Genomic DNA, 28,000 nt, shown 5'->3' with positions numbered 1-28,000 from the left:
ATTGTTATCGTAGGTTGTGAGAGTGTTCCAGAATTAATGAAATTATTGATAGACCTTCAACTACCAGTATCAACTGTAATGAGACTGCTTCCAGCGTTACAAGTCGTAGACTGAAAGACCAGCCATTGAGGGCACTCTTCTCATCCCTTGCTACAAACGACTGAAGGCAGACAGTGTGATTCCTGTTCTGCAACAAAATGTTGTTGCATCCAATCATATCACTCCATTCGGTATATCGACAGTTACATACTACTTGTTCACACCCACACTACGTGGACATGGTGTGTGTGTGTGATCAAAATCAGATAAGACAGCAGATAGCTCCCAGACAAGTTATATTAGGCCCTGGCCCCATAAATGGGAAATTATATAACATGGGCCTGTATATTTCCATATATCAAACATCTGTTGACAGCAGTAGGTTTGGATTCTTTTGCTTCGATTTCCACCAAGCTACCCTACAATGTGCCTACAGGTGTAAAGCAAGAGATGATAACGGCAAACTCCAATGATCTATTTTAAAATCTATGCAAGTCATAGAATGAAGACATGATCAAGAGATACATACTGCTGAAAAAAAAACCACAATGAAATAATGATTTTCAGTGTAACACTTCGGAGATCATCTTTTTGATCTTGAAATTTAATAGTCTGTACTGTAGAAATTAACAGTAACAGTGTAATCATGAAAATTAAATTATGAGATCCAGTAAAGTTTCATTTGTATATTATGATGGAGTAGGGGACATTCCTGATTTTCAGTAAAAACAATGAAAAGTAAATAAATAAATAAATGCATTATGTACTTAAATACTTTTTAGTGATCATATATTTGTTACGTGTATTTGTATGTGTGTGAAACACTGTTCTCAAAATATGTGTTACTAGCATCCAAACTCTAAATACTGAAATTGTTCTCTCGTCTATGCAAGTGATAGAGACTAACATGGAGTGCAGAAAACAAAAGTTCTGTTTCTATGTGTTTTACAAGGTGTTCTCTATTAAGACTCTAGATCTTTAGCCTGGTTACTGCACTTTCGAGATACATCGTTAGCAGATCATACCTCCTAGCCCAAGTCTTCTCTGAGGGCTAGGAGATGTATCTCGATAGCACAGTAACCAGGCTACTAGATCACAGTTTCACTATCGTCCATCAAACTGTGGATGAAGACATGCTGAAATTGTAGTCCACTAATTCTCTCAATTACACAAGTGATAGATACCCATGGTAGTAAAATCATGTGGTAACAGCTAACCATCACCCTTCTTGTGGAGTGCAAGTTTAGAATACCACATTTCTATTTGTCTGTTATATAAGCTGTTCTCAGAAAATTCCAGTATGGACTTGAATGCAAACTCTTGTGTGCTGTACATAACCTTCAAAGTCATTCATCCTTTCATACATTATTCACATGAAGACACTCCAATCATCTGCCAAATGTTTATTGCACAAATTTAATTACAACATTAGCTTCATATAGCAGGCACGCTTTCTTATATACTGCTTCCCATCTGAGGAATAACCAATCATTGGAAATGCAGAAAACACCAACTGCTACATGCCTTTAGAAAGAATTGAAAAACACATACTGTCGAGAACTTGTACAGCACCTCAGAACTTTTACATCATACAGGAAACAAGTACTTTATAAATTGATTAATTTTATACTCTAAACCATAAAGGGGAAACTAAGAGTTTAAGTTGTAAAACCTGCTGGTACAGTAAAATTAAAATATTACATCCATGTTATTTGGCTACTATCTAAATCCAGGTTTCTACCATCCATTCCTACATCTCCATCAAGTGTAGAATGCTGTCGTTGAGAGTTATCATCCACTCTGACATGTTGACGAGACACATAACTGCTTTTACCATCCATCCCTACATTTCCATCAAGTGTAGGATGCTGTAGTTGAGAGTTACCTTCTGCATTGACAGACTTAAGAGGTCCAGAACTACTGGCTGCAGTGTAGTATGTAGTATTAGACAGAATCTGTATGTAGTCGGACATTAGCCCAGCTATTACAAATGCCTGTCAAATAAATGGAAGACTTAGTGTTATGATTGTACACGACAATACGCTACGCTACACTACACTACACTACACTACACTACACTACACTACACTACACTACACTACACTATGCTATGAGATGTACAATATACCTAGTATCTTTAAAGCCTGTACCTGCAAACGGACGTGATATGATAAAATAGACTATGTAAAATTTCCGAGACTTTTTGCTAAGGGTGATAAAGTAGGTAAAATCTGCAGAGCCCCCCTGTAATTTTACTGGGTTCCAAAATACAAGAAAATGTATCTCACTATGGACGAGAAACTGCCAGATTTACCTGCTCCCCCCCCTCTCTCTCTCTCTCTCTCTCTCTCTCTCTCTCTCTCTCTCTCTCTCTCTCTCTCTCTCTCTCTCTCTCTCTCTCTCTCTCTCTCTCTCTCTCTCTCTCTCTCTCTCTCTCTCTCTCTCTCTCTCTCTCTCTCTCTCTCTCTCTCTCTGAGTATAGCAAACTGCTGCTCTGTATCAGTCACATTGATGGTTGCTTGGACATTGTTTACTTGCCAGGTATGAGTTAGTTTCATGTCAGTATTATGCTAAACTGATCTTGAGATCACAGTAGGAGTAAAATCAAGTATTTTTGGCAATAGCGTTAGGATGTCTTACCTGATATGTGTTGAATACAGACTTTGTTCTCTTTGCATTACTACCAGCAACAATCATAAGTGTGTTTGGTGAATAACTGTAATTTACAATATTCCCATAGTCATATAGCAGCAGAGTTTCCTGTGGGGGAATAAAGTATGGGAATGACCATGGAAGTTCCATCATACAGGGAATGCTTATCTCTGCAGTACTTTACCAAAACCATATTTGTAGATAGTGTAAGCTCGTCTTCCATCGATAGATTTAGCTTTTTAACGACAACTAGACAACTACGTACATGTAATATAAACTAAAAGTAAATCATTGTTTATCCAAAAAAGTGAATCATATGGAATTTCCAGGCATAAATTTCATCACAAAGCATGCATTTGTAATATGTGGTATAAACATCTTCCTTTACCTTTTGATGCATCTTCAGAAGATGAACTCCACTCCTACTGACAGCTAGTCGAAGGTCAAAGGGCATCACAGAACTGTAGGATTGCTAGAGTAACAAAAATAAGAAAATATACCCACAGTCTGTTGATAACTTAAATTCATTAAACATTAAAACAACAACCCCTTGAAAAAGGGATTCAATACATCATTGTCATTGTTATTCAAAAAGTCTGAAAAATTGACCTTGTGAATTTGTTAGTCCCCACCCCACTGGGCGTCCACTCATCTGCAGCTGTTTCTGGATTAGGCCAAATAAAAAAAAAGTTGTTTGGTTCCGGTTACCCGACCCCATCTAGTTTTTCACGCCGACCCTTAACTTTTTTGTTTACGTATTCAAGGTAAATGATAATAAAATCGCGAAAATTGTGAAGTCTCGCAAGAAATGAACAACACAGAGACCATTTGGAAAACAATGGAAAACCTGAACTAGACACTCACATATGAAAAAACTAAAATAAAATAAAATAAAAAATCTACCTACCCCCACCTATTTTAAAATTGAATGTAATCAGAACCACACAGTTTTTTGTACGCCTTACCTGGGCTGATTTCTTTTTCAAACTTGGTACAAAGATGATGTTCTATCCCATATATACGATATATGTATGTGTTCTATGGGGACTTGTCCAATACGTACCATAGTCATTAACCAAATTTGACCAAATGCTCAGCAATGAGCCCCGAGAAGAAATTATGTTTTATTTTGATTAGAGAATATTAAAAACAGTTCCTGTATCGGTAATCAAGTATCAATATTCATCATACTGACAACACACCTTGACCTTGAATATATCCATACCATAGTAGAAAGATGAAGAGATCAAGTCCAGAAGAGATTGGTTCACTTCATTTACAGTTTTCCCAGTCAGGGAATTGTAAATGTCTTCTACTGTACCAATGTCTACCAGTTGGAACAATGTCGGTACAGTTTCCTCAACGATGTGTCTGAAAAAAAGGTATATGGTTTACTTGAAGTAAACATTACATTTTTTCCACACCATCTTATCAGTCATTTTGTGGTTATCAAAGAGGAGTTAAATAAAGTTAATTATCCACAACAACATAATGTAAAGCTGTGACAAGCAGTATGTACAAAGTAAACTACCAAGAACATTAATTTATAAATCCCATATTGTACATACCCAATGTTAAGGTCAGCATCTACTCCAGATAGACGCTTCTTCTGTAAATAGGCCCACAGTCCACACAGCTGTTCCTAAAAACAGAAATAAACACTAAATAGTCAGATGACATCTGCTAGGATATCCGTAAGAGTGGTTTCTATGTCTGAGTATAACTTTTTTGTGGTGGCTATGTGTACATTGGGTGAGGTAAGGGAGGAGTAGGGGATGTAGTATTGTCGTTCATGTTAATATCATTCATATACATGTACATTATTTTTTCCTCACTGATAAAAGTTAGCAAATCTTGATATTTCAATGATTTTTACGCAAATGCACTTGTCCGTATCAGTGATTCCACGTCCTAGAAAAAAGACGAGATCGACTTTATGAGATAACAGATCGCTTCAATGTCTACTTTTCTAACCAGGCGAATGATACCTTTTCACATCACTTGTCAGGCATGGTGTAGTTGCAGATGAGATATATTTGGCATAGTGAATGGCATAATATCAGGTGCCTTTACTGCAGAACGGTACACGCTAGTTTTACAGTATACATCAGAACTTGCTAGATGTACACCTTATAATCTATGCAATGTTCCAAACTTTAAACATATTAACTTACAGCTTCCGATATGGTGATTGGAAGTTTACCATTCCGAATATCATGTAGATGTTGGTGTACTACCAGATTGAATTCAACCAGTTCATGTGGTAAAATTGGTACGTCTACAAATAGTCTTTTCTGTAGGTATATAAAAAGAAAAGTGTTCATGTAGTTAACAGACAAACCATCGATTGGCAATGTATACTACTCTTTATTGTGTATATAAGGTATTCCACGCAGTATTTACTTTCATTTGACGTGTCGAATAGTGTAGAAGAGCAGAAATGGCTCATCTCTAAGCTTGACTGTAAAGAAAGTTGTCAGCATCTGTTTATTCGGAAAAAAATAATGACTAAATCACAACTCAGTATAATTTCGTATTATTGATCAGACCTTGGACTCTAGTCTCGCAAATTTAAATCAGAGAATATTTTCGTTATATACCTTGAACAAAAATCGCCTTTCCATCATTTGTTGTGAAGACTTGGCATCCTTCTCCCACTGGAACAGAATGTCGGCCACCAAAAGGGATGGGTTGAGTACATCCTCTATGCAGCAAATACACAATATTGTAATCATTATAGATGACAAAAAACAGTTTTCACACAGACATGCTAGCAAATATATGTACTAGCAAATATATAAACAGCGTTGTGTCTGAACTAAACACAGTACAGTGACATTCTTGGGAGTCTATACTTACCAATGTCCCCACTGACTGCATACACTGCAAATGAACTTGTGTCCTGAAGTCCAATTCTTACTTTCAGTGACTCGATGACGTCTCGTATCGTTGTCATTGAGTCGACAGGAACTGTTCTGTAATGCCCGTCAATCAAATAAAGTTGTAGCTCTAATGATTTCCTAATAAAACAAGTGTATAGATGATCAGATTATTCTAAATTTATACTGGCAGTCACTAAGACTTCACCCTCTTAAAGTTCAGTAAATGATTGATGATATTACACATGGGAAATCCACGACTATACATACAATAATGTATTATACACATATGACGTTTCTTTCCATATTGGGGATTAGGGCTATTATTACCAAGTACAATAATGTAAAAAATTGTCGTAGCACCTTTGATACAGACACCAATCGAAAACGAAGAAAAAATATAACTATATAGTTAAGTCGAAGTAATTATATTTTTTCTTCGATTGATATGCATTTACTTGAGGATATAAGGTGTGCGTCATTTCATTTTTAACCACCCCCTTATAGACAGGACGTAAAATATTTCTACCTATGCGAAACATCATCAAATATCATAATTAGTCCTTGGTGGTTACATATAACATCCTGAACGTGTACAAGTTCGTATACAATCATACAGTAGTGAAAACTTTTATTCTTTAACACCCATACTGACCGAGATCTGTTCTCGAAAACTCTATTTTCATACCTGTTGTAAATGCATTGTATCTCTTCTTTCGATGGCGGACACTTTCGATGTCTATTTTCCGATGTCCTAGCCAAACTCTGAACAATTGAATAAAACATCAACGTGTTATTTAAAAACATCTCAAATGATACGGTGACAGTTACTCAAAGTTGGTCTGCTGTGTAGACCATTCAAGGGAAGGGGACTGATATGAAAGGAACTCACCTGAATACTAAACTTAGCATAGTCAGATCCATTACTTTTACTGGAAGCTTGATACTTTAGATGTGACTGTAAATACTTCAATACACCCTTGTTACTAGGGATGGTGACGCTGGTGCAGACAGACATCAACTTCCAGAGACGAAGGCTACTTGTACCATCGCTAACATCTATATATCGAAAAAGAAATTAGAAGTGACGTCAGAACAATCAGACAAATTTGATTAAACTTTTTAAGATATAAAAAAAATAACTGTAAGGATAACTAACCTGGAGTAACTGTAGTCTGTTTGATAAGTTGTAAATATAATTCGTCACACAGGGTTGGGGTTTCCAAACACGTCCCAATGAGATGCTGTATCATTTGAATTTGCTCCTCATCGGGAATGTCTTCGGTTTTACCTGTCATAGGGAAAGACAACATTGATACGGTGCAGATTTTATTAAGTATGTAATCATATAATCAGCTAAGAAAACTTCTGAAAAGTGGTACAAGAAGGAAATACGACCTACCTGGTCTACCTATCCCAGAGAAACGTTGAAGAGTTGAAGACATCTTGACCGCTGTGTTCTGAAACTCATCATCCTGTACAGCCAATAGTGACCGTTTAAGTCCAGTACGAGTACAGTACCAGTAATGAGGTTTGAAGATTGACTTATCTGGTCCTTGTATACTTTCATCTATTGTTTTCTCTAATCGCCTGGACCCTATCCTGTAAATATAAGCGTTTATATGTTTTATCTGATATACAGTTCTCAGTTCTCAAAGAAATATTGCAATTATGCAAACTCAATATTGTATGGAGTGCCTCAGTGTATATTTGATAGATTGCAGCTGGTAAAAAAATAATGCCACACGTGTCGTAAAGGGTTTGAGAAAATATAATGGAATATCATATTCATAGTTACACTGACTGTAAAAGCATGAGTTGATTTTAAAAGTAATTTTACCAGTTTTTAAGACCTTGAATGATAAAGCACCTGTTTATATCCAGGATATGTTTTCACTTAACAACAGCACTTATTACTTCAACAATTTACGCAATGACTGCAGTCAAAATCTTGTGGTTCGATCATTTAACAGTTTCAAAGTTAATGACAGAACTCTTGTCATCTCCAGACCAATTAAGACTTTGGAATTCTATCCCGGATGAACCGAAAAAGATTAGTGGTGCTGATCTTGTAAACGCGAACTTAAACCACAGTAATCAATAAATCAGTATTATATAAAACTCTATTGATTTTATTCACACGTGTACTACGTAGTCATGCATGTTTATCCATTTTGTCATTATTTTAACCAGTTTGTTGTCTTTTACCTTGTATGTCTGTTGTCTATCCTTTTTATGTTTGTGCATCATTGAGTATTTTACAAATAGAAAAGGCGCTCTTCAGAAAATAAATTGTCACCAAGTTCAAAACAGATACCGAGCAAAACTTACCTACGTATCGTACGTTTCCACGGGTTGTCCTTACCGTCTTGTACAGGGGGTCTCAGAAGCCTGCTTTCTACCAATACATTCCGACATGCTATCAAGTCTGACAGTAACTTCCCCCTCGTCTCTTTCAATGCATAACTCTATATTTGAATAGTAAGAATTTCAAAGAAAACTCGCTTTTCTTTCTCGGCAATTTGTAAATATCAATCAATGACTTCATATATGAGTACTGAAATTTTAACCAGTACACAACATATTTTGCTAAGCTGAGAGCTTTCGACTACAAACTGTCAGTCTTGTTCACTCCATGATAAGTGGTGCTGTTTATATGACTTATGCGTTTCCTTGTTATTTAAAAAAAATACGTTCGTGTTTTTGACTGACATCGACCAACATGTAGATGGAGTATACAGTGCGTTTGATGTCGAATATGAATATATACAATTAAAACTGGCTATAAAGAAAATTTGTCTGCACTTACTTACCTTATCAAGATGAGTTTTGATAATTTTCTGGCTGTTATGAGGAGAATAAGCAACAATAAGATTCACAATTTCGTCCACATTTGTAGTTTCAAATTCAAAAAATTCAAAATATTCCACGTCTGAGTTCTTTTCTTTTATCAACACTCTCAGACTCAGAATATTCTGGGAATTATCTCTGGTGACGTCATCGAATTCTTGGAATGTGTAGGTAGCCAAGAGAGCTTTGTTTGACATTTTGACAAATTTGACACCACGTTCGTCAATTCCTAACAGTATATGGTTTGGGTACTGCCAGTAACCACGGTGTTCGACGGGGTACAGTGTTGTACCATACAGAGGATATTGTTGAAGGCATGCAAGGTATAATGTCTTAGCCTGTATTTTAGTCTTCCCACTTCCATACAGCTGCAATGATAAATAAACATTTGTCGCATATTATCAATTCTATCTCAATTACACTTCATTGTTTGATAATACATAATGACGCAATATGGCGTCTTAAAAGAATAACAACAATATAGTTAGAGTTCATATATACTCTAGTTCGTTACTCCCATATCTTCTTTTTTAAAACTTTAAAATCAACTTTCACCTTTTCAGTTTTGTTGCCCGATTTGATAAAAAAAAACCTTCAAAATTCTGTGTAAGCGAAGTACGTATACCTGATGGGATTCGATGACGGCTTCTCTGAGGTTACTCAGTGCCCGTTCTTCTTTTCCCGCGGTGATACATGGTGGCAGGAAACGCTCCGCGTCTTGGTATCTACGTGGATGTGTTCAGGTAAAGTGAGGGATCGAAAATGAAGAGTTCGGTGGAATATGCAATGTATAGAAATGAAAGATTTCTCAGCCATGCCATCGGTTTTGTCGTCGTCGTCGTCGTCGTCGTCGTTGTTGTTGTTGTTGTTTTAGGATGGGAGGTGGAAATGCTTTCTGTACATACACACTGTTTTATATTCCGTTAGGTTTTATACATTTTCACAAGACTTAATCTGGGTATTATTTTCCAGCTGAAGCAATGAACAATTGTTATAGTACAAGTACTGCCGTAAAGAGGCCAGAAGTGTTGCCGTAATGTGGTTAGTGGTTTTACGACAACGAATTTTTTTACTTTTCTTTTCTCACATTTAACTCTTCTAATGTACGATTACGCTATTGATGCATTTGTACAATAGTCGCACTTTTAGTCAGAGAAAACTAACCCCCAAATAATTCAAAGCAAGTTGAAAAACATGGATGCCAAGTGTCAACACATTTATTTGACATACCTTGATAGCATAAACCGATTAAAATCACCAAACTCCACCTGGGCTTGTAGTCCGGATAACTGAATAGCCACTTTCTCCGTTAAGGGAAAGTCGTCAAACTGTAAAACAACAAATCAATAAAACAATGTGCCAAAATTTAAAAACAAATTTTTCCTTTGTAAATTCTTTCTTCAAATCACAGTTTGCATATGGAGTCACGACCTTGTCGGTACCAACAATAAATCAAAGTACATTACATGTATTGCTACCTACCTTCACCACAGATTCTACAGCTTGAATGTACAGTAAATGCAGTTCAACTGGATCACGCATTCTCTCCTCCACTTCACGGAACACTCTTTTCTTGAAAACAAATCTTCTTATTTTGCCATTGAAAGAACTTGTTGACGATTTATTGTTCACACCTTTACTAACTTTGTCTTGCCTTGGTAAAATGAAAAGTATTTTAAAGAATATTTTAGAGGACGTTAAGCTTATGTTGGCATCTTAATGAAACATTTCAATTGTCGCATTGATCATTTCAAATACAGAATCGCCGCATGTCATGAATGGATACCGTTGCATGTCGAAAAGCGCAAATAAATGTTAAAATTTTCAAATACGTTTCCAATGTATATAAAAAGCTTCATACATATAACCACGAGACCGTTGTCTTTAGTATCACCATGGCACACATACAACACAGCCAGTTTCCTATGCAAGTATCACAGTACATGTACTTACCGCTCCCATTCTGCGATGACATCAGCTACATATGCGTGACTGTTCACGTGACATTGGTGATCATCATTCCCCTGAAAACGTAAATATTCCATTTTCACAATGATCAACATTGGCTCCGAATCCGGAACTTTGCAAGATAATCTACTGAAATGAGTTCAAAGTCTTAATCACCAACTTAAAACGTTGTTACCCGTACTTACTTTTACTTGCAATAAAACTACTAGTAGATATTTGAAACTTTTATCTTATGTTGCGGGAGATCTTACTAAGCGATCAATTCGATAACATACACGTAGTTTAAAAATCATGTCCTGTATTTTAGGTTTTAGAAATGTTTAACATAAGATTGTCTACGCGTTTGTACTATTTGTTTGTATCTGCAGCTGTGAGGTATACATATCCTCATTTGTGGCAGAGCCAACCGCACAAAAGGACAAAGGCACCATTTATAACAACAATAAAACAATGTCAGCAAATAAATAAATAAATACAAAAATACCTCATATATTCCCCATCCCTGTACTGTCTGTAAGCCAATGGAATCGGCCAGTCGCTTGATAACGTCGACAGCAGTGTCGACAGATATTACATGGACTATCTTCGACGTCCTGTCCACGAAAAACAACTTGCACGCCATCGGAGAACATGTCTGAACAGCCTGAAACCATATACGTCAATGTGTTACGATCTCACACTAAATTCGACTTTCAAATGTTGTGGAGTGTCGAATGAAAAAAAATACAATTAATAATTGAGAAGGTAATTATTCTATTCACTGTGTAAATTATGTTATTTGAAAGCATATAAACATTCTAGGTGTCTGGGTGATACTTCTAAGTGAGAAACCACAGACTCTACACGAAGGAACATACCTGTATTTCCATGATTGACGGGGGTAATTTCCTCTGGGTCAGTTTAGCTCGTCTAAGTGTCTCTTGACACTGAGTAGCATGTAATCCTATAGTAGCATGGTTCTGGTGTTTCCTAATGTACGATGCCAAATACTAAAATACCAATAGTGAACAATAAACAAAAATCAGAATTCCTGAAATGCATTTCTTGAATTAAGATTCGTAGGCAAGTGGTGTACAAATAACAGGAGAAACAAAGTCGTGGTGGTGGTGGTGGTGTGTGTGTGTATGTGTATGTGTGCGTGTGTGTGTGTGTGTGTGTGTGTGGGGGGGGGGGTTTGTTCTTTCGCTTTCTGTCTGCCTGTCTGTCTGTCTGTCTGTCTGTCTGTCTGTCTGTCTGTCTGCACTATGTGCATGTCCGTAAAACCTTCTGACCATGGTTCTTTACAACCATAGACGATAATACGGTTAACATATTCATCTTCTGAAAGATATACCGTTCAGTAATTTCTTCAGCTCACCTTGACTAGTGTTTTACTCGGTGTAAATGCCGCTGTACACAGCGCCATCAGTGTCCAACCCTTTCTTAATCCATCTTTATTTGGGTTCTGGTTTGTCTGTCGTATTAGCTGACAGTATATTTCATCTCTTAACGTAGGGTGGTCAATGCCATAACCCACAATATGTTGAATTGTTACATTCACCAAACTGTCTCTATGACGACCATGTAAATACATATTCAACTCCTTAAGTTCAAAGAAAAAGACAAAAATATAACAAAATGATAAATTCTATAATTGGAAAAATAACGAACAAAATTAAGTTGGACAACTTGTGAATCACAAGAAACCTGTACGTCTGACACAAGCTGTTTTTATTGAGTACATCTGGTTTCTATTGCAATATGTAAATTAACAGTTGTGTAGTTACTCATTATCCTATGATAGAAATATACTTTTAAAACTATAATTACAACTATTGAATCTGGTCAAGAGTTTAGTTTTAATTAATTTAAAACAACAACAACAACAACAACAACAACAACAACAACAACAACAACAACCATCAGGAGTATAATTGGGGCGACTGTACCGTTTATGTATGCCTGTTTCTCAATTTACCTATAGCCGACAATTGTGCTCTATGTAGAAATGAAATAAAAGAAGTCTAGAGTGACTCTAGACTTTCAGGTTAGGAATTTCGATATTTGGTAAAGATGGATTTCTTAGTATACATTTATGTAAATGATGTGTTTGGTTTGCACAATTTTTAGCAAACAGTTGACGGTATGATTCTAGTACTTACTTTGAAAATTCGACACGCCAACATTACGTCATCTTCATTTTCGAGGAACAAATGTGACGTAGGGATGACGTCATTCTTTGTATACGTCACCATATCAGCCTTTGCAACATTTACTTGTTTCTGTAAACATAAACACGTGGGTTAGGAAAAATATGTGTATCTTTGATTTTTGGAGCTTCTTAGGTTATTGTTGGAACTGTCTTATACGTTTAAATATATTCGTATGTATACTGTAAAATGATAATAGTCACAAGATGCGAATATTGTAAGGCGTATGACCCGTCTTGAGTAAAAATTAAAAAAGTTTTGATCAAAAGCTATCGAGTACAAGCAAAATCGTCAACAAGTTTTGAAAATATCAATATACTGTGTCCAACATGGCAAAAATATTTCGATACATACACATAGCGGAATTATAAATAAGTTTACAAACAAATTGCATAAACATATAAAAAATGAAAAAAAAGCCCCCCCCCCAAAAAAAAAAAAAAAAAAATCGAAGTGAAAGCGTTGGTCATACGTAAAGTTACACAATGTCGTAGTCATACCTTGGGATCACTGATTCTTCTTCCGCCCATCTTTTTGCTTACAACTTCGTGTACGTTGAAATACTTCAAGGCAAATTCTACCATATCTGGTCCGTCTGGTTGTTCTATGCTCTGCAAATCAGACATCATTCCCTCCATAGCCTCAACTTTGACTTCATTGTCACTTTGTGTTGTTTGTTCTGTATCATGATATGAGCTATTACCATTCACACTCTCTTTCGACGGAACAGATGAAAAGTGAACGTGCTTCTTATCAGCTTCAATACCATTTCCATGCTCCTTTAGCTGGTATTATATTGAAAGGACGGGTTAAAATATTTCATGTAAATTCATATAAACTTATGACCATTATCATTATGATGTATTCTGGATTGATGTTTATGACGTGTTGATAGGTACATAATCTTTTCATAATTATACACACTTTTAAAAATCAACAAAAACCATGACTCTACAAAGTCTTACTAACATTGCTACATTTCATTGTCTATTAAGGAAAACGATTTATTTACAGTTGCTACATTTTCTTTATGTAAGATAATATTATCATAACACATTGTAAATAATTTGACATCGATCAGTTGTATTCCACGCAAATGAATTAATAGAAGTATTACTTATTAGTAAGATTGTTTGTCAAGCAAGGCAATGAACTATTACTGCACCTTGCAGGTTACCGTTCCCTGTCGTTGTTTGGTAAACTATGCAGATACAAATAAGAAACTAGGCATGCTACACTTTAGAACAGCAAGATCGTAGTTTTTGCTACATTTAGTCTGAATAATACACATTTGAACGTACTGCAACTATGTATGTATTTGATGGCACTCTAGTTTATTTCATTTATACAAAATGAGGCATGAAACTGTATTCATTCGAACATGCTATCTTGTGTACCATATGCAGTGTCTTATTGTCTCTGCAAGGTTGTATCAAATAGATCTGTGAACAGTAACCGTCAACGCGCTGTAGTAGATTTTGACGTGGCAGCTCAGACCACTATAGTGGGCTGAAGTTTCAGGTGTCTTTGTATTCATCGTAAATATGTCTTGATTCATACAAACTAAAGATAATACTACTGGAACGATTTTGACTGCTTATTTAAAACTATAATGGCTGCATACAGAGAATGAGCCTCCCATCATTCCAGTCTCATCATTCCCATCATTGTCAATATACCATTGCCACAAAAGTTCCTTTTGTGACCACGTGGTTTCAGAAGATTGTCATGAAAAAGCTTAAGGAATGACATACAGTGACTTACTATTTGGAATTGTGAAATATCATCCAACATGGCGTCCATCTCTATTTGGATATCATCAAAAAGTTGCTGAGAACTGGGTGATTCTGGATCGTGTTTAACTCTAGACAATGATTCCGTAGTAGTTGGCAAAGAGTCTGTTAATGCCTGAAAATTACTCTCCAACATTTCACCCATTTCCTTACTAATTTGCCGGACAAAATTCGCTGCCGCTGAATCCCTGTTCCCAGCTTGATGCACGTGACTTTGTGAAGCAGTGTGACTGCTCTTGGTAACAGACGTCAAAATCGTATCGAAATCGAAGTCAGCCTCTGGTAATGGCGTTTCCACCGTCTTGGTAAATCCAGACGAGTCACTTGAAAATTTGAGAAGGTCTATCTCTTTCTGAGTCGCCCTAAACACAAATAAAAAAGAATGATACCTTGTGTGATTGTGCGAAATTCAAAATGGTGTAGTAAAACAATTCTTAAAAGTTTAGTATTTTGTCAGTTCACATCGACTTATCTTTTCAAAATGTTTACGGTGGATTCATTCTTAGTACGTATTTTATGTTTAATATGAACTACTTACTCCAACAATGCTTGTATCTCCCGTTCAGCTTCTTCTTGTGCCAGTCGTTCACGTTCTTCGAGTTTCTTCTTTGCCATCTCTTCTTGGTGTTTCTTTCGTCGTAGTTCAGAAGCTATTTTTCTCCCTCGCATACCTCGCAGATTGGCCTATGTAATTGTAACAGTAAAAAGGGCTACATTTTGACCAAGTTTCCAGATGAGGAGGAAATAAAGTTAGGATATCAATGCAGTTACATTAAAGTAAGGTCCAAAACAGTCTTTAATCCTGGTGACTCTACTGATAAGATAACACTACTAAATTTCTAGAACATGGGATTGATATCATGGCTTTCAAACTTCTCTTTGCGTTCTATCATAATATCGAGTTAATAGCATGACACCTTCCAAGGATGACGTAACAGAGCTCGGACTATGTTTGCCAATATTTATATTGGTGTAATTTTCTCATGTTTTGGTGCTCATTGAACATATTTAGAAAGAGTCCTGACGATATTTTCGCAAACAATGTAAAACATTTCACATCTATTTGCAATTCACCAAATATTTCAAAGACTAATCACGATAGTAAACCATGATGCTACTCAATGTAACCTACCTGTATTATGCAAATAGCTCTTTTCTTTCTTATAAATATAATACGCATGCGCCAGCTTCGATACCAATTTTGGAGAACTTTTACGGCCATCTTCATTTTATTATATTCTAATATGGATCAACGGAAAAGGGGGACTGATGAGATCTTGAATATTTACAATAAAGCATGTCAGGGAGCTAAGGAACTAGTACATGTACGTACTAATCCTGGTTAAGTCGCATATATCAGAGTTTTCTCGAGTGTCTGTCAATCTGTCTGTCTGTCTGTCTGTCTGTCTGTCTGTCTGTCTGTCTGTCTGTCTGTCTGTCTGTCTGTCTACTTGCCTGTCTGCCTGTCTGTCTGCCTGTCTGCCTGCCTTCCTGTCTGTCTGTATGTATGTCTGTATGTATGTATGTATGTATGTCTGTATGTATGTATGTATGTATGTATGTATGTATGTATGTATGTATGTATGTATGTATGTATGTATGTATGTCTGTCTGTCTGTCTGTCTGTCTGTCTGTCTCTCTGTCTGTCTGTCTGTCTGTCTCTCTGTCTGTCTCTCTGTCTGTCTGTCTCTCTGCCTGCCTGCCTGCGCTGCCTGTATATCTGTTTTTGTATGGTACTGAAATGTTATGGAAGAGTACGCAAAGCTTAGTTACCTCTTCTTACAAGGTAAGTTCTCCAGTATTTCTGTACGATAACGACGTTTTGATGTAATATCTTCTTTCTTCCTGCCTCGAGAGGTTCGAGGACACTGTGTCTGAGAAAAATCTGAGAGATGTAAAGACAATCACCAGACCATGTTCAATATAAGTCCGACTAGGTTATAAAAAAATTCTGAAAGACCACTTTGCTGTGACTGTACACTGTAGGTTTTATAGGGTGTCAAAGTGGTAGTAAAGCTTCAACGAACATTAAATTACTCTTGAAAAACACAAAGGATAAAGGGAATTTTATCCCCAAAAAAACCTGTATCCAAGAAGCGAACACAACATTATATTAACAGCCTAAAAGGAGTACAGAACAGTGGTACTATTGTTCCTTACCATGGTCTTTCCAATTTGCCATTCGGTTCTCGGAATACGGAGTTGCCTGAATAGAATAGCTCCAATCTTCTTTGGATCACTCGGCAGTGACGTCAGTTCTTGCGTTATTAGTAATTTGTATTTTTGCACGAATACAGTGGCAGGAACATGAATAGGATATCCCTGTTTTGCAATGAAAGATTAAAACATTGTTGTAAGTTCTCACTGTTACATACTGTCAGGTCCAAGTCTCTGTATTATGTATGACAATGAGGAATGTGCGGAATAAACTGTAAGTTACAAGAAAATGTCACTATGTCCTCTCCAAGATTTCAGTGGTTAAAAAACACACCACGTAACACGTTATAGAAAACTCACCTCTTTTCTTATTCGTACAATATCTAACATTCCAGAATATTTTAGTTGTTTTAGCATCAAATCATCGTCATAGCAGTTAGCTCGTTTCTCTGCATTCGACTTTAAACACCTCACATACCTGGAGGAGAACATTTGATATTAGAACCCGTTACATTGGTTATATCATTAGGTATAACAGATTACTGAAAAACCCCAAATCCAAGTTGCCAGTACATTACAGTATGTTCAACATGTTCAGTTTATAAAAGTGAATATAACAAAAATAGTTTTTCCTATCTACTTACCAAGGTGTTGTTTTATCCAATACTTCGATCAACGATGTAAGTTGTGTGTGAAACGTGCCAGCCACAGTTGGGTTAGCTTTATACTTAGCCAAGGTCCCAGATTTACGGACTGTAATGTCTCCTGTTCTGATCTCACTCAAAAACGTATTCAGAAGATCCTAAGAAATGAGAGCAAGAAAGCATTTTTCCGCTGGCATTCTTTCTAATACATAGACCTAAGAAACTGAGTGAATTTCTAAACTTGTGTAAAAGTTTCCACGTGTTTTGTGACCATGGTGATGCATTGATAACATGGAGAGAAACTGTAGGAACTTACGGCTGACACATTGTAATATAGTTACCTCGTATTGAGCTATTTCTCTGACGTATGGACTCGTGGAAAGCGACAGATTTTCGAATAAGCGGTATTGCTGAACATCTTTGTTTTTATCCAGGAATCCTGTGACGTCATAGACAACAGGTCCAGCATAGTGTAGAATCCCAAACTCGTGCCACCATCTTCTTTTATCTGTTCCCATGACGTAATGACTATGTGAACTCAACTCACTGTGTTGCTTTGACAGGTAGCTCTCGTCCGTCCCCTGGTGATTAAAGATACATTGACTATGAAAGTAGTGCCAATCTAGTCTTAGGGCCCCAGCACAGGACGAGAACATGGTACGAAACATTACACCTCGGAGATTTGAGGAGAATACCATACTTTAACACCTCTAGGTGTCGTCATTATCTTTAATAACATTCACTAAATGTTTACTGTTAGCTGTGGTAAAGAATGAAGTCAGATCATGAACTTTTCTCTGAAGACATTATATTTGATCTCTTTTCAATACTCCATCGGTGACTTGCACAACGTTATCTCACATTTTAAACGAACGCCATTAACTGATTTAATTCAATTTGACTTCTGATATCATAGTAACACTGTTTAATACTGGGTGACTTTCTCGATACACACTTTCGCTTTGTGTGTTTTGAACGTTTATCTCCTCTCGCGTGGCATGGTGTGGCGTGGTGTGGTGTGGTGTGGTGTGGTGTGGTGTGGCGTGGCGTGGCGTGGCGTGGTGTGGTGTGGTGTGGTGTGGTGTGGTGTGGTGTGGTGTGGTGTTGCGTGGCGTGGTGTGATATGATATACGGTAAAACAATGGAAGTACCGTGGTACCTCCATGGTAAAACTTACTTTTGGAAATCGACACTCTTCATCCAGGATTCCGAGGATGCAACATGGAGACTAAAACAGGCAAACACAAGAATGAATACAAACGGAACAAAAACACAACATAACAAAAATGTAATGAATCTTGTGGATAATTTGATAGCTTCTGGATGGACAATTACAAACATTTACAAAATGTAAGAGTTTAAATGCATGTATTGTTCGTTGTATCATAGGTCTATGTGCCTTTGAAGTAAAGTTATCAAATGTTGGAATTTCGATATAAAGAAATATATAGTCCATCCCCTCTCATCATGGCCAGGGATTGTAGTCGATAAGATACCACATCGTACTAAAGCTTCACGAAGGCTGATGGTTGAAACTTGAACTTCTCGATTTTTTAAAATAGTTGTTCAATAAAGAAGTTTAACGCAACAGAATGACATGATTTCTACAACTTGAAGTGACTAAAATGACAAAAAATATCGAATCATTGTTTCTATGGAGTAATCCGATCTTGCTTTCAATATATTTATTTTTTTTAACTCAAAAGATTTTTTGACATAGCAAAATGAAGCCCGGCTAGAAATTACAATTTCTACAACCGGTACGGCCTATAAGTTTACGTAAAATTTTTCATTAGCATCCAACCTTACCTGTTCTATCAACTGTAAGCAGGCTGTATTATCAGTAAACTTGATGTGATGGAAATTGATACCCTCTTCTTCGTACTGAAACACACAAGAAATGAAGTTTTTTTAAAAAGGAACTCACGTGCCTGATATGCCAGGAAATGGATACAGGAAATAGTGTAAGTCATAGAAAAGAATTTTTGACCCGAAATTTGTACATGTAATCATAATTACTCAAGTCTCTTTTTAAAGTCCAAAATGCCAGATATTTTATTATTCTGCAACTGTTGACAAGTCTACCAATATGATGTGTTCGCGGTCAATCAACAAACTTCACTTTAAACTTACCAGATCTTGTTCCAACGCAAATACGTAGTAGTTGAAGAAACGATGCAATTTTTCGTTTGTGAAATTGATGCAAAGTTGTTCGAAACTATTAACCTGTGAATGTAGATGTATAGAGTTATTAGAAGAAAATTGTCACTTTCTGTCTTTTTATGCGTATAACTTTTACATTACGTAAGACCACAGACAAGATTCTTTTCTGTGGTATAACTCGGTCGAAGTGTTTAAAATAGCATGGAAGGTTAGCTTTTCGGAGGGTGGGGGTGTGGGTTCAGTAATGATTTAATTATGTGGGCACAGCTCAAGTAGGATTACCAAGATTTTTACCCGGATTAATATCGCATTTGGCCTTTATGTACATTGTAGGTATATACTTTGTAAGCTTATGGTTTGATAGAACAGTTACCATATCAATCTTACCTGAAAGTTTTCAAATCCAAATATATCCAACACTCCAATAAACCTATCTTTGATATTTCCAGGATCTATACAGGAATTTATCTGATGGATAATCCAGGCAAATATCCGGGAATACAAAGCCTTAGCCATGGCATGTCGGTTATCTCTCGCCTGAACAAAAAATTAATGGGCAAATAAACAGACGGGTAATTTTCCGATACTATTTAGTAAGATTTGTGAAGTATTGAAATTCGATAATTTTATGAGAGGCATTCTGAATCATTTTACAATAACACTAAATATAAAAAAGGTCGTAACTATTTCAGCAATCATTTTTATTTCTTCTAAACCGAATATCAAATCTCGTGAATCAATATCGAAATTGATGAAAAACAACCAATCGGTACAGATAAATTAGTCAACTCACCTCGTCAAGTTTAAAAGGAATTTCCATGGCAACCCCCTTGATGACCAATTCCCTCATCAATAATAATTTCTCGATCTTCCCCTCCTTCAGTCCCAATAACTTTGATATCCTTCGCAATACAATAGCATCTTGTGACGTCAGATCACATCTCTCGCCGTCAACATCTTGAAACTTTAGATTACCGAGCCATAATATAGCAGAGAGGACAGCGAACACACCATCAGACATGTCTGCAGGAATATTTACTACAGTCATGGCTAGACGTAAGGAATCGAACATCTCCCGATCATCAACTCCGTCTAAGCTGTAACAGTCACTCTGGTTGAGGTAAGTGAAAGTGAAAGGCGGTGCCAGCATGAACTTTTCTCGCAACTCTGATGAAAACAGTCCTCCGGCCAACAACTGGTAGAAAATGTGGTAGTTTCTCTCCTGTGTGCCTTGAAACGTGACACGTGACTGCTCCAGTAGATAGTCCTTGATGACGCATCCACTAATTTGATTATTAACATCGAAATTCACCTGAATGAATTTACCGAAACGACTGGAGTTGTCATTACGTAAAGTCTTGGCGTTGCCTAGGTAACGAATGAGAGACCATGTCAATATTTCCATCACCATGTAATGTTACAGTCACATTTTACCAAAATCTCACGATTACGTCATTAAATGTACAACATAGTTTCGAATTAGGAATCGTATAAAAGTTTACAAAAGGGTAAGTGCTACACAGAAGAATTTATTCTCTCCCAGGCCTATTCTATTCCAATGACAAACAAAAATCGTAACAAACAAAAATCGTTTTTAGCTACTATTAATGTCATGAGATAAAAGTTGCCGAAAAGAGCTCATTCTGAGACAATAAACAAGTCTCTGGGAAGAAATGGGTAATGTTTACATGTTTGAAGGTATTTTTGAAATTTCATTTACAAACTTTAAGTATATTTATGGCGCGGTATGCTTATTTGACTTGACTACTACATTTTTTTGACTATCGAAGAGCAAGATAAGTTGTCCAAAATGTAGTAGTCGAGTCAAATAAGTTATCGATAATTATGTTATGCATATATACCGCGCCATATATATTGGACAGTACAACTATCAAAACAAGTCATGTAATAATCTGGTTTCAGCCGAGTGTTTAGTACGAGAACGACCAATTTATACCTGTTCAGATTTATAAAAACAAAACAATAAAACTTGAAGCTAAAAGAAATCTAGTATGCACACCACACTTTGTACTTACCAAATGCCTCTAAAATTGTGTTTGATTCAATAATTTGCTGCTCAATCCATCGTGTGGCATTGTCATTGATTGAACAGAGATATTGAAGGATGAACTTGGTGGATTCTGTCTGCAAAGTTTACAATAATCGTATGATGAAATTTGTAGAAAGCCCAACTTAACTTAGTTTAGTGAGGATTATAGAAATTTAACGACACATCCTAGCTTTTATTTTTATAGTTGTATCGAAACTTCATGACAGTTGCTTTACAAGAGAGAGAGAGAGAGAGAGAGAGAGAGAGAGAGAGAGAGAGAGAGAGAGAGAGAGGAGAGAGAGAGAGAGAGAGAGAGAGAGAGAGAGAGAGAGATTGACAGATAGACAGACAGACAGACAGACAGACAGACACAGACAGACAGACAGACAGACAGACAGACAGACAGACAGACAGACAGACAGACAGACAGACAGACAGACAGACAGACAGACAGACAATTTAGCACAAGTCCTACTCACTTTACCAGCACCACTTTCACCACTGATTATTATCGATTGATTTAGATTACTTTTTCTCAAATCACTCTGAGCAGACTCAGCGATGGCGTAAATATGAGGCGGTAGTTTTCTCAGTTTGACACCGTGACGGTGGTAGGTTGCTATTTTCTCCTATATTTTGAACATTGGAGAAATAAAAAAAAATCACCTTTACATTATTTACTGTTTCACTGCATTGATTACGCCATGGTTGTGATTCAGGTATGTGTTTCAATAATAAGACAGAAGTGAGATTATATACACATTTCAACTAACATGGTGTATTTTTCTCACTAGGGATAGTTACATCAGATTACGCTTTTCAAAATAGAAGAAAGAAAGGCTGATGAAAGAAGGGCGCAGTTTAACCAAGTTGTTCGTGCAGACAATAGTCTCGCAACCTTGAGCTGATATTTCTTTCGCGATACTACGAAACATCTTGGACGGTGCCGTAAAAGAGGCTGCGGGTTACGACACGATGACAAACAACTATTTGCATGAATTATTGGTTAGGGGACAATTCTCTTGACATGGAAAGAGAGCAAATCAATTTTAACCTGTCAAAACATAAAAAGTCAAATATCGCATGATAGTTCATATTCATAATACATCTTCATTCAGTAAAACAATGAAAACACAATTCGAATTTTTACTGGAGGATTTTATAAAATATACTTAAATCTTATAGACTTGTTCCAACACGAACTTTTGTGGTATCAGTTGTACCTGAATGATAAGATTATAATAACACAAAATATATTATGTCTGATTGTTGCCGAGTGCAAATCTATGTATCGCATAATTGGCAATACAATAGTCTGTTTAATATATTGTCGAAGGTCAGCGAATTTTCGGAGATGCCGTCAATTTATAAAGCATAACGTTTGTAAGTTTTACAAGTATTAAGGACTAAGATTGTATGCTACCATAAAAATCATCACGAACCATTATTCTAGGTGCATTTCTACATTATCACTTTGGACCTTGCGTTTCAATTTTTATGTAAATTATGTATTTTGTACAATTATAATGTACTTGTCACTATGTCATTGGATTGGAAGATGAACATTGTCATTTTGTATCTGAAGATAACTAACAAGATAATGATACCATTCCATATCATTAATTAGATAATAAGCTCTACATTCCCCTCTACTACTTAAGGTGTTCTTATATTTAACTAGCGAGATACCTGCTATCTCAACAGCATTGTTTTATGTACCTTGTTTGGAATAACTGGTTAACAAGCCGAACAAGATCATGTTTATGACGTCATTAATCAAAGACACTGACAATATTCTGAACCTGACCTCTGAGACCAGACAAAGTTCTTATGTCATCATGTTGTTCGAACACCTTCAAAAGTACGACACGGTCATTTTTAACATACGGGTTTTTAGGGAATTCCCCGCCCCTATCATTGAATACAGCGACACCTCAAAGTGATCACACGACAATACTGACACACCTACCTCGTCATAGATGGCCAATCGTTTGTATGGATTCACAGCAACCAGTATATTCCCTGTATAAGTCTGTGTTGTATAAGTCAAGGTATTTTAACGTGATCCTGTAAACTAGTCGGTCGCCATAGCAATGTATTCATGTCTAATATGTACAACAATGTACATTTTATAAATGGATAGTTAGGAAAATAAATGTAACTAATTATCCTTTAGATGGAGTGTTTTAATTTTCAACCCCCCCCCCCCCATTCCAGAACAAAACTAAGCCTAGCAAAGAATATTGACTACGTTTAGAGTGATTAGTTGGTGAGCCTCGTTCAACACCAACTTTGCTTTGCGCGACTTTTAGTTCGGTGAACGTCAAGTTTGAAACTAACAACATTTTTGGATTTTGGGACAAACCAATCCTAACCTTGTAAAGATACATATATTTCATCTCTATGGAAACGTGTTTTCAGGTTTTCATTGATGCTTTTCTCATCAATATCGCTGATGATCGTCATATCAGGTATGCCATTACTAGGGTGAGTGTCTATAGATAGGGACAAGAAAACAATTCATAAGTGTATTCCTTTTCATAAATGACATAGAATTTGGGTGTTTGAGACATTGAAAGTTCTTGTCAAAAGTGTTGAACATTTGACAGTTTTTGTGTAAGTTACTCTGATACAACACACATTAAAGGACACATAAATGTAAGCTCAGACGTTAGTGGTCTGAGATCTAAGTCAACAGACAAGAATTTTGTTTGTCTCAAACACCACTTAAAAGTATAACATTGTTAGCATATTGCGATCATCAGACACTCTGAGGCCTACTCTCTGGGTGTGCTGTATATATAGAGTGTAGACAATAGAAATACCATCACTATTGTCTGTGTCGGTGGGTAGGTGTTGTATGTGTGGAGGTGTTGGTTGTTATTGTGTGGGTTATTGGGTGCGGGCAAGTAAGTGTTGGCGGGTTGTTCCATGTTGGGCTTTGATGTTCCGTTAGTTAACGGGTTTAATAGTTTAGGTGATAGATGCTCTATTGAAGTTGGACAAATAAAACTTATTCTCGTGTCGGCATTTGGATATCAACTCAGTTCTTTTGTTTAGTGTGGAGCTTTTGTCTGCTTTAATAATAGTTAGTTTTTCGGTTAAACACAGGTTGCATCGTTTTGTTTTATTGGTGTATGCTTGGGCTTTCTTGTTGATGGACCAGGATACGGAAAAAGGCTCATTGTTTCTTTTCAGTTTCCAAATGTGTTTTGATAGTTCTGTGCTGTTTTCGTGTTTTTCATGTTTGAATGACTGTTTGTGGTTGGCGTATCTCTGTTTGAAGTTGTTCTCTGTTAGACCGATATATACTTTTGTTTGTTTTCCGTGGACGGTGGCTTGGTATACGATGTTTTCCGTTTGGCATTCGCCGTTCAGAGGGCAGGTGTCTTTCTGTCTGCAATTACAGGGTTTTTGAGTGGGTTTAGTTTCGCTGTTGGAGATGGTGGCGTTATGCGCTTTGATTATGGTAGCCATGTTTGGCATGCAGCTATAACTGACTTTGACATTGTTTCTGTTGAATATTTTGTGTAACTTAGAGTCTGTTCATTTCCCAGCAGACTCTAAGTTACACAAAATATTCAACAGAAACAATGTCAAAGTCAGTTATAGCTGCATGCCAAACATGGCTACCATAATCAAAGCGCATAACGCCACCATCTCCAACAGCGAAACTAAACCCACTCAAAAACCCTGTAATTGCAGACAGAAAGACACCTGCCCTCTGAACGGCGAATGCCAAACGGAAAACATCGTATACCAAGCCACCGTCCACGGAAAACAAACAAAAGTATATATCGGTCTAACAGAGAACAACTTCAAACAGAGATACGCCAACCACAAACAGTCATTCAAACATGAAAAACACGAAAACAGCACAGAACTATCAAAACACATTTGGAAACTGAAAAGAAACAATGAGCCTTTTTCCGTATCCTGGTCCATCAACAAGAAAGCCCAAGCATACACCAATAAAACAAAACGATGCAACCTGTGTTTAACCGAAAAACTAACTATTATTAAAGCAGACAAAAGCTCCACACTAAACAAAAGAACTGAGTTGATATCCAAATGCCGACACGAGAATAAGTTTTATTTGTCCAACTTCAATAGAGCATCTATCACCTAAACTATTAAACCCGTTAACTAACGGAACATCAAAGCCCAACATGGAACAACCCGCCAACACTTACTTGCCCGCACCCAATAACCCACACAATAACAACCAACACCTCCACACATACAACACCTACCCACCGACACAGACAATAGTGATGGTATTTCTATTGTCTACACTCTATATATACAGCACACCCAGAGAATAGGCCTCAGAGTGTCTGATGATCGCAATATGCGTGAAACTCCGAGTTACACCCAAGAAAGAGTTCCAGTACTACCAAAACTATTACGCTCTGCCACTGCGGTATAGAGCACTGTCTTATAGCAGATTGATACTCACCGAGTTATATATATATATATATATATATATATATATATATATATATATATATATATATATATATATATATATATATATATATATATATATATATATATATATATATATATATATATATATATATAGGAAGTCAGTGGTAAGATTTGTCCGTAGTACAGTGCTCGATACGTCTGCACGCAGAGCGGAGTATATGTTGAGGGTAGAAGAAAATCAAGTCGGGGTTTTCGTCTCTACCAGCCTGTTTCGTGAGTAAATCACTCGTCAGGAGATGTTGACGAGTGATTTACTCACGAAACAGGCTTGTAGAGACGAAAACCCCGACTTGATTTTCTTCTACCCTCAACACATATATATATATATATATATATATATATATATATATATATATATATATATATATATATATATATATATATATATATATATCTGATTAAATCTGATCACCCTTTGAAAGTATCAATTCACCCTACAACAGGACCCTTTAGTTTTACAATTGATTTTTCGCTTCTTTGTAAAGTAATCCGCGTTGACTGTACATGAGCAAGGTCAGAATCGAATGCCTAGCTCGAATTTTTGGCAAATACCTTATCGCGAAAACTAAGTCCATTATTATGTAGTCAATAGGTTCGAAAAATACCAAAACAAACAAACAAATAGACAGATAATGATTGGTTAATTAAAGTTGGCATTAAAGGCCTTGCGACTTAATTAAAAGCTGTTGATGCAATCTTGAAGTCTATAGTTTCGTCCTGTCTGTCACCTGTGCCCCATCGCTTTAAATAACATACTTATGAAGAGTATTTGTGATACAATACACTAGACTAGTTTCTAAATCTTTTAAATTGCAGTTTGAAGGAAAGAAGACAAATATACGGCAGGAAAGAAGACGACTTGGTCTTTTGATAATGAACTTCGATTGAATTTTTCTCAACTACAATTACGTCATGGAGCCCATGGCAACGTAAGACTTACCTTTTCCGAATAATTTCGGTCGATCATACAAGTAGTCCATCGTATTTTGGCCCAGCTTATTCCCGGCTGTACGTGAAAACTCTACCTTTGTTTGAACGCAATCTATCGCGGCCTTCCCATCTTACGCGGGTTGTTGGACGTGTTAGTGGGAACTTGTAAGGTACCAAGCGATAAAAAGTTGAAAATGCGCATGGTGAACCTTTGATCCCGGGTGGTGCTATCCACCTTTATATATATCTGATATTATATCAATGTTGTTATCATCAGATTACATACCATGTACGTATATCGTGAATAACTAATGTAAAAGATTGTGGTATTACATGATTTAAATATTAGATATTTCTCACAGGTTACCTTTACATGATCTTCACCTTTTTACGTTTTTTATTCACAAGAACAAAAGTGGATGGAACATCCCACAGTCACGGTTAATTAAGTTGCATGATTAATTAAATCGACAGGTTTAAGAATAAAATATGGGTGGAACGCCGTGTTAATTAAATTTCATTTTTAATTAGATTGACGCTCATAAGAACAAATCGGGTGGTCACATCCATTAGTTTAATTAAACTACATTTTTTATTGAATCAACTGTTTTTATTCATAAGAACAAAGTATGGATGGAACGCCAAAAATGGAATTACATTTATGGAATGCCTGGTAGCGGTTAATTAAATTGCACTTTTAATTAAATTGACACTTTTTAATCTAAAAAGGCACATTGTTAAAACGTCACATCATGACTTGGCATTAAACATCAACCATCCAGCTCCAACCATGCATTGGGGCGTCTGTGTTTGTTTTTCGAAAAGTATCACCAGTGGCCTCATTAGAAGAACTACTAAGCGTTTGCTCTACCGAGTACTGTCTGCATGGGATGCATCAACTAACGTTTTTTTTCATCTCAGAACCGTATGCAGTGACAGACTATGATTTCTTACAGGGGAACAATACTTCAGGAAAGAAACTTCATTAACTTGGGGTTCTGGAGAGTCATTTCATGACATAATTTTCACTCGGTTGCCAAGAAACGCCAAATTGAAGCTTCTTTCGCATCTATTATACATTCAGAGGATCAATACATATCCATCACAATTTATCTAAAGGAAAGAATCACTCTGATAAATACAAATATTCGTCCTAACTCAATGTCGCAGTGATGTCTGCAATGGCTGCCTTCCT

General features: G+C 36.5%; 2 protein-coding genes across 2 annotated transcripts in view; one reads left to right on the top strand and one right to left on the bottom strand.

Moving 5' to 3' along the window:
- The window catches only part of LOC144450233 (anaphase-promoting complex subunit 1-like), a 32,400-nt gene extending 31,919 nt beyond the window's left edge, over window positions 1–481 (top strand). Inside the window, exon 46 of the mRNA XM_078140828.1 lies at window positions 14–481. Within this exon, the coding sequence (XP_077996954.1) occupies window positions 14–114 (101 nt within the window). The 3' untranslated portion in view covers window positions 115–481. The remainder of the gene's footprint in view (window positions 1–13) is intronic.
- Window positions 482–1,736: 1,255 nt separating this feature from the next.
- On the bottom strand, window positions 1,737–26,855 carry LOC144443873 (unconventional myosin heavy chain 6-like). The gene is made up of 40 exons (XM_078133464.1): window positions 26,816–26,855; window positions 23,773–23,879; window positions 23,354–23,416; window positions 21,864–22,013; window positions 21,371–21,479; window positions 20,128–20,702; window positions 19,722–19,871; window positions 19,305–19,397; window positions 18,981–19,055; window positions 18,349–18,399; window positions 17,513–17,752; window positions 17,172–17,329; window positions 16,888–17,005; window positions 16,531–16,692; window positions 16,144–16,255; window positions 15,503–15,609; window positions 14,909–15,054; window positions 14,342–14,732; window positions 13,078–13,362; window positions 12,530–12,649; window positions 11,746–11,970; window positions 11,246–11,377; window positions 10,374–10,444; window positions 9,903–10,074; window positions 9,651–9,748; window positions 9,046–9,145; window positions 8,384–8,788; window positions 7,902–8,038; window positions 6,973–7,172; window positions 6,726–6,861; window positions 6,463–6,622; window positions 6,259–6,335; window positions 5,551–5,711; window positions 5,292–5,395; window positions 4,866–4,985; window positions 4,260–4,333; window positions 3,894–4,062; window positions 3,080–3,163; window positions 2,680–2,799; window positions 1,737–2,033 (listed from the first exon to the last, which is right to left on the bottom strand). Exons 1-40 carry the CDS (start codon window positions 26,853–26,855, stop codon window positions 1,737–1,739), a joined length of 6,294 nt encoding a protein of 2,097 aa, XP_077989590.1.
- Between the last annotated feature and the right edge of the window lie 1,145 nt (window positions 26,856–28,000).

The sequence above is a fragment of the Glandiceps talaboti genome, chromosome 2, assembly GCF_964340395.1.
Source record: "Glandiceps talaboti chromosome 2, keGlaTala1.1, whole genome shotgun sequence".
NCBI classification, from domain to species: Eukaryota; Metazoa; Hemichordata; class Enteropneusta; family Spengelidae; genus Glandiceps; species Glandiceps talaboti.
This window is presented reverse-complemented; position numbering and strand designations above follow the sequence as displayed.

Bases quoted from the DNA above. Each gene is read 5' to 3' on its own strand.
- LOC144443873 (XM_078133464.1), bottom strand. From the start codon at position 26,855: ATGGACTACTTGTATGATCGACCGAAATTATTCGGAAAAG. The intron at 19,872-20,127 runs GTGAGTTGACTA...TTTTTTGTTCAG, and splicing joins TTCCTTTTAAACTTGACGAG to GCGAGAGATAACCGACATGC. The intron at 4,063-4,259 runs GTATGTACAATA...CCTTTTTTTCAG, and splicing joins GATGCTGACCTTAACATTGG to ACACATCGTTGAGGAAACTG.